This window comes from Camelus ferus, chromosome X (genome assembly GCF_009834535.1).
Source record: "Camelus ferus isolate YT-003-E chromosome X, BCGSAC_Cfer_1.0, whole genome shotgun sequence".
Taxonomy (NCBI): Eukaryota; Metazoa; Chordata; class Mammalia; order Artiodactyla; family Camelidae; genus Camelus; species Camelus ferus.
The window spans coordinates 80436890-80450230 of record NC_045732.1 but is presented as its reverse complement, the minus strand read 5'-3'; the positions used below and the strand labels follow the sequence as shown (position 1 = coordinate 80450230).

The window sequence follows — 13341 nt, the reverse complement described above, 5'->3', positions numbered from 1 at the left end:
TTCTTTATATATTCTCAACACAAGTCCCTTAGCAGATAAATGACTTGCAAAAGTTTTCTTCTATTCTTTGGATTGTCTTTAATTTGTTGATGATGTCCTTTGAGGCACAAAAGTTTCTAATTTTGTTGAAATCCAACTTACCTATTTTTCTCTTTTGTTGCTTGTGCTTTTAAGAGTTTTAGGGCTTAGGGCTTAGGGCTTTGGTCCATTTTGACTTGGTATTTTTCCGTGGTGTCAGGTAGAGGTCCAACTTCATTCTTTTGCATGTAGAAATCCAATTGTCCCAGCACCATTTGTTGAAAAGATATAAATGTGAGAGTTTATTTCTGGACTCTTGTTTCTGTTCCGTTGATTTAGATAGCAATTCTGAGTCTAGTACCACACTGTTACTATAGCTTTGTAGTAGGTTTTGAAATTGGGAAGTGTGATTCCTCCAGTTTTCTTCTTTTTCAAGATGTTTTGGGTATTCTGGGTTCCAGTTACACATTTTTTAACCTCAGTGTACCGTCTAGACACTGCCCAGACCTCAGTGCACATTATATATACACTTTGTTTAGAAGACTAAACCAAAGAGCAGATATTTGGACTTTGCACGTGTGACACACAGACAGAAGCGTCAGCAGTACAGAGGCAGATATTTCCAATTCTGAATCCAAGAGATTCAGAAGAGAATAGGATTGGGAATCAGGCCTCAAATCTATTGAATAGTCTCCGAGCTAGGGTGTGGTCAAAGTCCTCTCCAATCCCTATGTTTACACTCATGCGCTGCTGTGATTTGCATTTCTCTTTCCGCTCTGCTGGGGACTCTGATTTCCCCACAGCCTCCATCGTGGCGGCTGAGAACCGCTAGCTGATTCTAAGTAGGGAATGTCACCAGAAAAAAAAACTTCCCCTTTTTACATTCCAAATGCATAGTGAGGAGGAATTAATAGCAGTTTAAGTATACTAAGAGATTTGTCAACAAAAGAAAATGACTACTTGGTATGTTTAATGCTTAGAATAAAATGACTATTATGTGGCTCTTTCTGAAAAGCATCCACCGTCTCATGGATTGGTCAGCGGGTGTTAAGTATGAATGGCGTCTTCTGTAAACTCTCATTCTACTTATAAACCAGGGAGGCAGTGTGCCTACAGGGTCACATAGCCAAGTCTTCCTGATCCGTGTTCTTACTTCTTGGCATTTTTCTATAATTTTATGAAATACTTTAATATGACAAATTCACTTCAATTACACAGTCATTATAAGTTTTGCCAAGGTTGAGTATGGATCGTTTTGTGTTCATTAGAGCACAAAATTAGAATTTTCATTGCTGCAACTGTAAACACTGTTTGGCTCAAAGGAATCAAGCGTTTTCTCATAAAATCTTGGATAACTGATAATTGGTATTTTCCCTGTTTTCCAGCATATTTTAATTTTTTGGAAACTATTTTCTGCTTTCCCTCCCTTGGTATATTTCTTTTGGCCTGGAAGTTGCATAAGTGGTTCTCTTCCAAAAGGATGGCGTGGCACATAGTGCGTGGACTAGCGGCACGTGACAGCCGTCCCCAGAGTCAGGAGCAAGAGAATAAATTCTTTCTTTCATTTTCTCAGCTTTAGTTGGCCCAAAGTCTGGCAGTTAGACCTGAGTAAGTCTGGAAAAACCATCTGGCACACCTACATCTGTTCTCACATTTGCCAATCAGGATTTATCAAAAATCAATGGCTCCAAAGCATGAAGCTCTTAAGAGGTGCTAATTTGTGGCTGAAGAATCATTCAAATGCCACACCATTTGGTCCTCATGGAGTATAGTTTCAGTCTGGGGGAATTCAGTGAATCTGTTTCATCTTGCTTTCTTGTTTTTTTCTGGAAAAAGAAGAAAAAGTAGTAAGTAGTTCATATCTAAGGACTCTCTTTTCCCTCCCTTTGTCTTTCCAGATACTGGAATGACTTTGCCAAGGGGGTTTCGATAACCTCAGTGCTGTTTATTAATGGGCACTCAGACATCCCTGCTCTCTTCCCAGTTCATGGGATGTTCTCGGCAAAACACCAATACTTGGTTCTAAATCATCTCCCACCTGCCGTCCCTGTGCTCCAAGCCTCTGCCCGCCACTCAGAGGCGGTCATCTATGAAGAAGCCCCCACGCTTCTCCCTCTGCACCGGCCCAGGAGAGAGGGCATTCATTATTCATGGTAACGCTTGCTCTTTGCCAAGGTATACTCTGCTTCAAACTCAAAACAGCTCGTTGGCTTGTGGGATCCAACAGCCATGGGCGGAGGAACAAGTTTATTATGGGAAGCACATGACTCTGCCAGATTTCGCTAACAGATTCTGAAGCCAGAGCAAGCAATTGGCTGGCACTCTTTGTGCATTAATGTCCTTTGGCCCTCACCGTGCTCATTGTTACACAGGTGCCCCTTATAAAGCACGGAGACATTTTTCAGACAATAAAACAAATCATACCTTTCACATCCCAACCACTATAGGGAGCTGACGCCTCAAAACCATATCTATACCATCATGGCCCACGTGCAATAGACTAAATTATCATTCGATGCAATTATAGATTGCTTTTTATCAGTCTGTAGATTTGGGGATTAAAATGGTTTCCTTTTGTACCTCATAGGCTTGCCACGAGAGCTTTTGCCCCCGAATTACCAAAAGCGCCTTATTAAAAGGTGGTTTCCCTAATGGCGCCGTCCTTCAGTATTACCTCTCGGGGCAGCTTTATGATGTGGGCATAGTAAACTTTACTCCTGTTTGCTGAAATTTGGAATCTGAAACAGCAAACCATGTCGAAGTCACTTGTAAGTAAAAACAAAGTATGTGTGATAGATAAAATATAGGCATGTGTTAAAAATCGCTGTGTGCGTGAGCAGAGTTGAACAGGGTCCCATGGGTAGAGCCCACGGAATCAAAACCTACTTCAGCTCCTAAGAGAACACATGGTTATTTGCTGTGTAGGACACGGATAGTCTTTGCCTCAAAGAGTTTTCTTCTCTGCTAGGAAAGGCACAGGGCACCAAATACTGCCTCTCACAGGGTCCCGTCTCACTTTCTAAATCCAACCAAAAGCTTATCTGATGGCATGTGTTTATGAGGCTGGTGAGTGTCTAGACCTTCAAGGGAAGAGGACTGTTTGTGTGTAGTGTTTGTTATGGAAAAGGAAGTTAGGGCTGATTCTCTGTTTTCCTTTCCTGAAAAAGTAGAATATGTCAAAATGGAGCCACAGCTGAGACTGTGGCAGTGGCCAGCAGATAAATGGGGCCTAATTACATTTAAGCCTGAAGTTCTATTTACATAAATAACATTAGCGATGATCAACATATTTTAGATTTTTCTGGAAAAAGTGGATTGAATCTCACCTTTAGACAGATGGAGCAGTCTCAAATCCTCTTAGTAGAGTGGAGGGCTGATGATGGGAACTCAAAATATTAAACTCTTTTACTGTGTGCACTTTGATTTGTTTCAGGGACATAATTCATGACCAGAGATAGCGATTAAACCTATCAGCTAATGAAAGGGGATAAGTGAGACTTGTAAAAAAAAAAAATCCATCATGTATGTATACGTGTGAGCATCTGCCTGTGCGCATACGTTCTTTTAGCAAACATCAATTTTCTGTCACTGAAGGCAAACCTGTTTAGCTTCAGGGTTCTTACTTGTGTCTCATGCCATCCACCTAGAGAAATAATGCTGGATTTCTATGGGATGATGATGGAGGTAACCTGGACAGTTAGTATATCTTCCAGGGAAAGCATTCTGCATGATTTGATGCACTCAAATGGAAATGTGTTGAGGCTGTACTCTGCTGGACACTGAAGGGGATGCCAAAATGAGGAAGCCAACACCTGCCCACAGGGGCAATTGGAGCTTCGCTGTAGGGGGTGGAGGGGAGTTCAGATACACAGATGCTTCCACTGTTGGATAGATGCCAATCCAAGTGTGATACAGAATAATTTTTGAAAATGTTAGCATGAAACCCAGCCTCCCCCCAAATCCTACTGGTTCCAACAACCTTTGGGTCATGTGGGCGTCCTCTGCTTCTGTTGAGTTCTAATTTCTGTGCTCTCTCCATCTCAGATTTTACCAGAAGCTTCTTCAAAGGCTGAATATCAACACCCAGCATGATCTATTCAATAAGTAAACGCATATAACAGGACACTTGCACACAGATCCAAACCAAATCATTCCACAGAAACTGCTAAGAAGTAGATCTGCATGATACTAGATTGAATTATATTAACAGTTGGCTTTTAAGAGTAGCTGTTTGCTTTGCCTCCATTTCCTCCTAAATCAAATGAAAGAGGGGATGGCATGGGCTCTAAGGCTCCAGGCAGCTCTCATCCTTTCTCATCTATGAATTCCTTCTGCTGATGTGTAGCTTCCTGTCAGTGAACAGCCATAGGGATACATTTGAGGATGTCTAGTTGTTTCATCTCACATTTTAAAGATACCCTCTTAAGGACACAGTATTATCATCTCTACATTTTAGAAAAAATTAGAAAAATCGGAAAAACGATTTGAACTTTTTAACCAATATATAAAGGGGAAGTGCCTAGCACACAATAGGCATTTAATATTGGTTTAGGCGAACAGGTGCAAGAAATATTAAAGGACAACATTTCTACAGTGTGTCACACACATACTTGTCCCAAGGGATATTAGTAGGTCATCTCCTTGGCAAAATACTGGCTGCTGGCACTGGCCTCGGGAGTCCAGGTCCTCTGTGAGGCTTTCAAAGAACCCAAGGCACGGTCTGGAGAAGTGAAGGGTTTGGGTTCAAATCCTAACCCTGCTCCTTCCCCACTGGGTAACTTTGAGCAAATTGCTTCACCTCTCTTTACCTCCCTTTCGTCATCTGTAAAATGGGGATGATAGGACCCGCTTTATAGGCTGCAATGGAGATGAAATGATGCTCTCGATGACGTTCGTCCCTGTGCTGGGTTCAGTGCCAAGAGCTCCAGAGCCTTAGTTTCCTTATTTCTAAAATGACATAAAAATCCCTGGCATATGGTAAGTGCTGGATAAACATCTGCTGAATCTGCTGGATGCAGGTTCTGAGTGCACTTGCCACAAAAGCAAGCCTCAGTTTAGCGGATCGGAGATTTCTAGTATTTTCCTTGCCTTGTCTTGCAGCTCTGCTGCTTCCCATGTACTGTGCATTTATGTCAAGAGTAAGTCCAGGGGCAGAGCGGCATCGAGGCTGTACTGGAAGTTCCATTTTTGTTCTAAACTTGCTACGGCATAAAAGAAAATAACAGACTACGTGTTGGCGTCCTTTGCCAAAAGCAGCCTAGCCACATCGAAGTCTGACAATTCTATTTATTCGGTCTCTTTTGAGATGAAAAGGGTGAGTTGAAATTCTCCCACTCTGCTTCACGCTGGTTGCCTGAGCTCCTCACTCCTGACACCGGCCGAACGATGGTGTAACTCGGGAGGGGGGCACCCCCTCAAGTCGCCTCACCCTTCCTATGCAAAGCAGAAAGGGGAGTCGTTAAAGTTCATACGAGTCACTCTTGTTCAGGCTGTACGAGGGAATCAGTTCCATCCCGGAGCTGAGATGGAAGTCGTCATGAAGGCCGTGCTTTCTAAATGAAGATGTAGCATATGGAGAATGCGGAGTGGAATTTATAGCTCGTAATTATAGAGGATACGGGGTAGAGTCCATCTTGCTGGTGTTCGCAGCCATCCACTCCTTCCCACATCAAAGCCTTGCCAAATTGCAGTGACCTCCTTGCCATCTCCCCTGCGACCAACTCCCGCATACCGCGTCAATCCATATTCATTGATTTTTGTTGTTCAAATGGAAGCTTATTGGTGGATCTACTGGGGTGATCTCTTAGAATAAAACAGCCTTGATGTCACATGGAAAGTGCAGCTGACATGTTCTTCCCTGGCGCTCTAATCGAAAAGCACACGGAGCATTCAGCTGGTGCCCTCCTCCCAGTTCTGTTTCTTCCCAGATAATTTAAGATTCTCCAACCCTGAGACCTAAGGTCTCATTTTCTCTAGTGATTGTGCTTGAAGTTGTGTTTTTTTTTAATGCATTGTAGTGATCGGTTTACCTTTCGGTGCTGCTTTGAGTAATGTTGAGTTGTTTTTTTTTTTTTTTTTTATGGCATGCTTGAGACACACTTTTCAATTTATCCAGAGGACTAATGGACTCTGGAAGGGAGGGAAATTGGGACCTTGAACATAGACATTTAGGAATAGCTACTAATGCTCTGGCTTGAGAATTCTTTAGAAAAAGAGAGTATGACTGAGACAGGGTTCAAGGTAGGGAACATGTCTTTGCAGAGACCTTACGGCAGTCAGGCAAGAAGGTGCATCATTTTCCTATTTAAATAAATGACTCTATTACCACCAATCATTCTTCACATTTTACTTTCTTCTCTCCCCTTCCTCTCTTTGATTAAGTTTTCTCTTCCTTTTTCCTCTCTGCCTGCCTTCCCTCTCTCTTACCTGTTTCCTCAGAGTCCTCCCTTCTCTTTCCTTTCCTTGTCCTCCAGGACTCAGACTCAACCTCCTTCTCATTACACTGTGGTCTGTAGAACAAAAGCAAAGATGACTGGAAGGCTGGACTGGAGGTGAGGGGCCTCTGACTAGTCTCTTGCATTTGGTTATTATTTTGAGCACTAAACAGCAATTCAGTCACAGGCAAAGAGGGACCTTGTGTTCGCATCCCAGACAGATGTTGGCTTCTTTTTCGTGGAGGGTCATGAAAAATGTTTACCACGAAGGCGCTGCCAAACTCCCTACTTTAGTAGACTGAACAAATGATGTTATAATGTTTTTATATATTCACGGTTAAATTGCGCCTCGTTTGAACGTAACAATATTGGGGAAGGAATTACTAAGGAGACCGAATTGTCATTTTTCCGGCAGTCTTTCCATGTGCTGAGTTTATGAGATGAATGCCAAGATGATTAGGGATTGTCCTTGTATTCCAGAACATACAAATGGTACCCAGCATCTCCTCCATGGAAGCTTTGGCTCTGTTTTTCATAAGCTTCCCACTCTGTTCATATACAATACTGTATCTTAAATATAAACCTATCATCAGGTTCAGCAAATCAATACCATAAGAGTGTGAAATGGTCCCCAGAACTCTCCACAAGGGCATTTCACAGTAAAAGCAATTGAAAAAGAAGCGGCAATGGAATATCTTATGAGATAGCCGTTTAGATCACAAAAGGGCCATAAAAGTCACAAGCAGTTTGTGTGAAGCAAGGTTCATAATATAACCATACAGGACTTGCTGGGAAGAAAGAGGAAAATTGCAAAGCAATTTGTGGTTATAGCTTTTTCTGTCAATTCTATTGGGATTTAAAACTTGTAAAAGGTAGAAACTTCTGCCAGCTTACATTATGTCGAGAGAGTGTGGAACTGGAATCATAGCAGCCAAACAAACAGCAATTATTTGAAGCCAATAAAGCCTTTATTAACTTCAAAGGAATTAGTACTCCTTGGGTTCATTTAGCCACAGAACGGGAAGCTGCTACCCAAGATCATTTGTCAGGAACAAATTTGGGAGTCATCCCAGGATGTTGCATTTACATCTTTTAAAAATAATTTTGCAGTGATGGATGAGTGGTTGGAGGTAGAGTAGGTGAGAGCGGGAGGGTCTGCTTTCGGGAGCCCGCGCAGCGCCGAGGTTGCAAGATGCTGCCCAGAGGCCGGCCGGGCTTGGCGTTTCCTGCTGTGACACAGCCTGCCTTGTCCACTGTTTCCGGCTCTGCGCAGCCAGCCCGCTTTCTGAAAGCCATGGCAGCAACGACTGCTGTCTGTGCTGAGCGCCCGCTGGGCTTTGTGCAGTCTATTCATCATCTCTAATTAGTTCAGCAGCTCTGCAAGGCCTCGTCCTCTCCCCGCAGACGAGGAAACTGAGGCTTAGAAAGGTTAATTAACAGTGGCCGAGAATGCAGCCCAGAGTTGCCTGGGTTCCGCATCTGGGATCTTGCCGGGACTCCAGGCTCCTCCTCTAGCTGATGAGTCAGTCGATGGCCAGAGCCACACACCTTACACCTTGTCCTCCTCGGGGGACTCGCTGTTACTGCACTGAGATCCAATCGCCGAGTTCTCCCAGACTGGAGACGGGAGCTGACAGGTCTCCCGGCTGTGTACCATCCTGCACTTCTTGGGCTGGCTCTAAATTAATCTCTCCAAACAGTAAGAAAACTAGTTAGATTACAGTTCTGAGTCTTTCAGCCTGAGTCTTTGATTCGCTGTTGATTACAAGCTAATGCACAGCCCATCTACCCAGGGTTTTATTTTCATCTGAGCAATGAAAGTAGTTGCTGGTCTCCCCTCAGTTAATGTTTCTCTTTAAAGTGCAGCCCTCCACTGATGAAGATACGTGAAGTGAAATTCCATCCTGCTGTATGCAGTCAGATTTCTTCAAACTAATATAAAGTAATGCCGCCTCTTTTAATACCATTAAAAAACCTGACATCTCATAGTTACCTGTAGGCTGCCGTGTAGCCGAGGCAGGCATCCTGGCCTGTTTGTACTGCTGTGATTCACTGGCACACTTGACTCAAATGGCAAAACAGATGCCACCGGGCGCCCTTGTCATCTGTCTCTATCTAAAGTCGCCTTTCTGAGACCAGACAGATGTCTGTTTCTGTGTTTAGCAGAAGCTCCATTCATCCTGGTCTGCAGTAGGCTGGAAGCCAGGCCGGGATGCCGGGCCCAGTGGCTGTATCCCCTTTCCTGGCCTACAAAACCAAAGGTGACGAGAGACCCAGCTCCATAGGTAGTCCAGAAGTGTTGTGGAAGTTCCCAGCCTGGCCTCACAGCCACCTTCTGCCAGGCCCTACCACACGGGTCAAGCCCAAGTGCAGGAAGTGGATGGGCGTGCACTGCCTGGGCCACTTCAAGGCGCAAGGCCAGCACGGCTTACCTGCGTGTGCCACTCGGCGTCACAGCCTCAGTCAGAGCTCGGCCGTGAAAAGACGGGTCAGACAGACCCGGGCCATCTTGACACCGCTGTGTACTAGCTCCGTGGCCTTGAATTAGTCTCGTTTCCTTCAGGGCCATCAGTTTCTTCACTGGCCCATGGGGATAAGGATCTCTGCCCTGGCTCCTTCACAAGGTTGCCTCAGGAACAAGAGAGAATGTTCTTTGTCCAAATGATGCATAAACTGTAAGAAGCAATAAACTTACATGAGATGATACTCCTCGTACGTTGGCCAAAGGGGTGGCTCAAACAGCAGGCCTCCACAAGTCCTACAATAGACGTGAAGAAGGGGCCTAGGAAACGTCTTGGAAGCCTTTCACCTTGGACCACACCAGCAACTCTCAGCAGCAGGAGAGCAAAAGCAAATATGAAGGCCCTGGTCGGGGTTGGAGTCATGCGGGGACCTGCCATTTCTGGAACTCCTCAGGGGCTAGCGGGAGGCCTCTGTGCCGCAGAGCCAGCCAGGACCACTGTGACCTGACTGGTCATTCCTTCCCCAGCCCGGAAGCTGGTTCGCCTCAGGTAGCCAGGGCCAGTCAGCGGCAGTGCTGGGCCTGCAGGTCACCTGCTCTGTCCTCCATCCTCACTCACCCCTGGCGTTCTCACCTGCAAATTTCAACTGCATGCGGCCCAAACCACATCCCCCCATCACCAGCAAGGCAAGGACTCTGCGACCTCGGGCTCGTGGAACTGGAGGACTGCCTGTCACCTCGTGAGTCACGTCCCTGCAGCCGATGCGGGTTTAAATAACACAGTGCTCCTGGTCCCCTGGCCGCTAAGGCGGCGCTATTTCTGCACCTACTGCTGGCTTGACTTCAGGTGGGGGCTCTCGGGATGAGGGACATTTTTGCAAACTGCAAATGCCTCTGAGTATTGGGCTTCATTCATTTCATCGAAGGCAGCACATACTTTACAAGTGGTTGTGCTAATATGAGAGTGTAAGAATTCACGTGCAAGCCGTGGTTGCGATTTGCATTCTCGACCCTGAGCTAGTTCACACGCCCCGTCTATGGCAGGGCATTAATATTTCAAACAATGCCTCTGCTTCTTAGAGCAAAAGGGAAGAAAAATTGCCAAGGTTTTAATAGCCTTTATCACCCATTTATCAGAGTGGTACAGTTATAAATAGCACTTCTCCAATTAATTGGTGGCCTTAGTCATTATATAAACACAAATCACACCAAGCTAGCATCTTCTAATTTCCATGTCTTGCACTACTTTTATCATCTATAATGGCTGACTTTATTGAAATAAATTTATTAACGTGATTCAGAAAGAGGAAGGTAAATTATCTTGCTGTCTCTTTTAATAAGAGGAAGGCTGATATGCATGTTTTTTTTTTTTTTACCCTGCGGCAAATATTGGGCCGTACTTGGACTGGGGGTGGGGCTCTGTTTCTGAAAGTGCATTAGTAAGCCGTCTGTGGACCGGCTGAGCATTCGGGAACTAGCTCAGAACAGTATTATGGGAAGGATCCACTTCAACAGGAAAGGAGACGCGGTCACAGTGTGTTCATCCTTAAACTCAATCATTTGTGGCGTTCACTGGCTATTTCTATAGAACTGGGGCTGAATTTCTATCTTCCTTGCTACAGTTACGGCTGCTATCAGGGAACACGACTTAGACTGAAGTCCTCCTCTGTATGGCCAGTACGTATTAGGCACCACTGGGAGCCAAGAGACTAGCACTCTCCCACCAAACCTGCCCGGCACCCCTTCTGTCTCTGCGCCCCAGTTTACCCTGCTGTCAAGCCAGAGGAATGGACGGGACAATTCTCCAAGTCCAACTCTCAAATCTTCCGTGTGAATGTTACCAGTTTGGATGTGCTTCCAAGGCCGGATCCTATGTGACTGAAGGTAGCAGAGTTAGAGACTGGGTATGGCAGGGGGCCACTTAATCTCCTGCGGATTTTCCAGGTTAGAAACAAGTGAGGGTTATTCATGGTTTCTTGGGGTGGCTCAGAGGCCACCGCTCTTCCATAGGTTTGGAAAGAATGAGCTGTGTGAGCGTCTGCCGCTCTTTCTCGTTCCCTGCTGCATTGTGGGAACAGCTCTGGAGTCAGGCCAGCCTGGAGCTGACCACTAGCTCTTCCAGTTAGTAGCCGTGTGAGCTTAGGCAAGCTTACTTAAGCTGCCCGAGCCTCAGTGTCTTGGAAGCTGGACCCAGCTGCATACACTATAAAGAACCTTCCTTGCCCACCGCACAACGTCAGACACATACGTTTCCTCCATCTGGTTGGGTTCAACTGGGTCCCATCTCTTCAGAGAATTACTGTGAGGACTGCAGTAACGTGTCAAGTACTCAGCCCCTGGCACCGAGTAGTTGCTGAATAAACAGGCACTCCTAGTCCTCATACCTGTTGTTACTGGTTTACTTTGTTGGTCATGGAATCCACCAACATGACCTAATTCACAAAACCCACACTTACATTTTTTCACATTCAGGCATGCATTTGTGCATCAAATATTTATGGACTACCTACTAGGTGCCAGGCACTGTTCTAGGAGCTAGAGATACAGCAGGAAACAAAGCAACCCAAAGCTCTGCCCCTAGTGGACTTTATATGTTATTGGGTGGAGACAGACGATAAATGACATAAATATGTATGATAACATACGTTGGAAGATGGTAAGTGCTGTGGGAGAAATCAGGGGAGAGTGCTAGAGAGGGTTGGAGTAGAGTTGTGGTTTTCAATAGAGTGGTCAGGGAGGCCTCACTGAGAGCTGGCATGTGAACAAAGATCTAAAGGAAACAAGTGAATGAGCACCACAGAGATTTGGTGGGGAAGAAGGATAGCATGTGCAAAGGCCCTGAGACATGCAGGTATTTGGTGTCGCTGGAAGCAGTAAAGAGGATAGTTCAGTTGAAGCAAAGTAAGTAAGAGCAAGAATGTTAAAAGAGGGCGCCAGCATGTTCACTGGGAACCATTGTACAAAAGCTGGTAGGACACGGGAAAGACTTTGGTTCTGACTCTGAGCTGGGAGCCACTAGAGATTTTGAGTGGAGAAGAGATCTGATCTGACTTACGTCATAATAGGATCACACTATGGCTGAGAAGTGACTATGAGGGTCAGGGATGGAAGCAGAGGAAGTGTTCTGTAAGAAGACTACTGCCGAGCTAGGTGAGAATGGTGGGGACTTGGACCAGGGCAGTGGTGGTGAGGGTGATGGAGAGGGGTTGGATTCGAGACCTATTTTGAAGGGAGAACTGGTAAGATTTGCTGATGGGTTGACTGAATGGAGATATGAAAAAAAATATACAAGTCAAAAATGAGTCCAAGATTTTTAGCCTGTGATTCCAAGATTTTTAGTCTATGATTCCAATATTTTTAGCCTGAGCACTTGGAAAAAATGCTATTGCCATTAACTTTGTAATTCTTTATAATCATTATTGACAGCATGATAACAATGGACCATATGGAAATATCTGAATAATTTTTCTAATACATGGACTGGGAGAATGTTAGTTCTTTACTATCTTTCTAATGCCAACATTGAAGGGGAGATGTCCGAAAGATATAAGGACATTTTTATCTCAAGTCAGTGGCTCTCAAATGTGGACGTACAGCAGAGTCACCTATGAAGACTATTAAGAAATCTAGATATAAGGTGGCCCCCAAACCTATGGAATCAGATTCTCTGCTTTAAGCACATACACACATATAGTTACACACACCATGTTGTCACTGTCATGTTTTTATGCATTGAGTCACTCAAATGCCTGGTTTGTGGCTGATAACTAACCAGCTTTCAAAATAAAATAACTGGTTGTTTTAAATAAAATACTTTCCCTCTCTGGGTTTTCTGCATTCATCAGCTCCAAAACAAAATGGCCCCCCGGATCTTACCAAGATAGGGATTTAGGACTTTGATTGACTCACTAATACGACCTTCAGTTTGCTGAACATACTTCTGATTGGTCTCAGTTCCTCTACTGACAATTCAGAGAGATGGATTGCAGATTCCCAAGATCCTGTACAGCTGTATGATTCTGTGGTACTATGATTCTGCTCTGTTATTATGAAATTGTTATTAGAAGGCCATTTGCCTCTTAAAACTGGGTATTGACAAAACCAGAAACCTCAATGGTGGACATTTTACTTAAATTACACATTGGAATTCATCCCAAGTCACTTCAGTATAGTGTAACAGCAAAAGATTACAGCCTTTGGAATCAGAAAGACCCTCATTCAAATCTCGAAGCAAGTTGCGTCAGTTCTCTAAGCCTCAGTTTTCTCACCTATGAGACAAGGATAATAGCAGTTATGTACACCATAGCACTATGGTGAGGATTTAGGGACATTTCATGTTGGCATGGGACCTGACACACAGGATGAGCTAATAAATAGTGGCCATCATCACCGTCTTCTCCAACATCACCATCATCACCATCACCATCA

The 13341-nt window shown here is 44.6% G+C and overlaps 1 protein-coding gene across 1 annotated transcript in view; it reads left to right on the top strand.

The window, feature by feature from the left end:
* AFF2 (AF4/FMR2 family member 2) overlaps positions 1–13341 on the top strand; it is a 276600-nt gene that overhangs the window by 214236 nt on the left and 49023 nt on the right. Inside the window, exon 8 of the mRNA XM_032475102.1 lies at positions 3081–3088. Within this exon, the coding sequence (XP_032330993.1) occupies positions 3081–3088 (8 nt within the window). The remainder of the gene's footprint in view (positions 1–3080; positions 3089–13341) is intronic.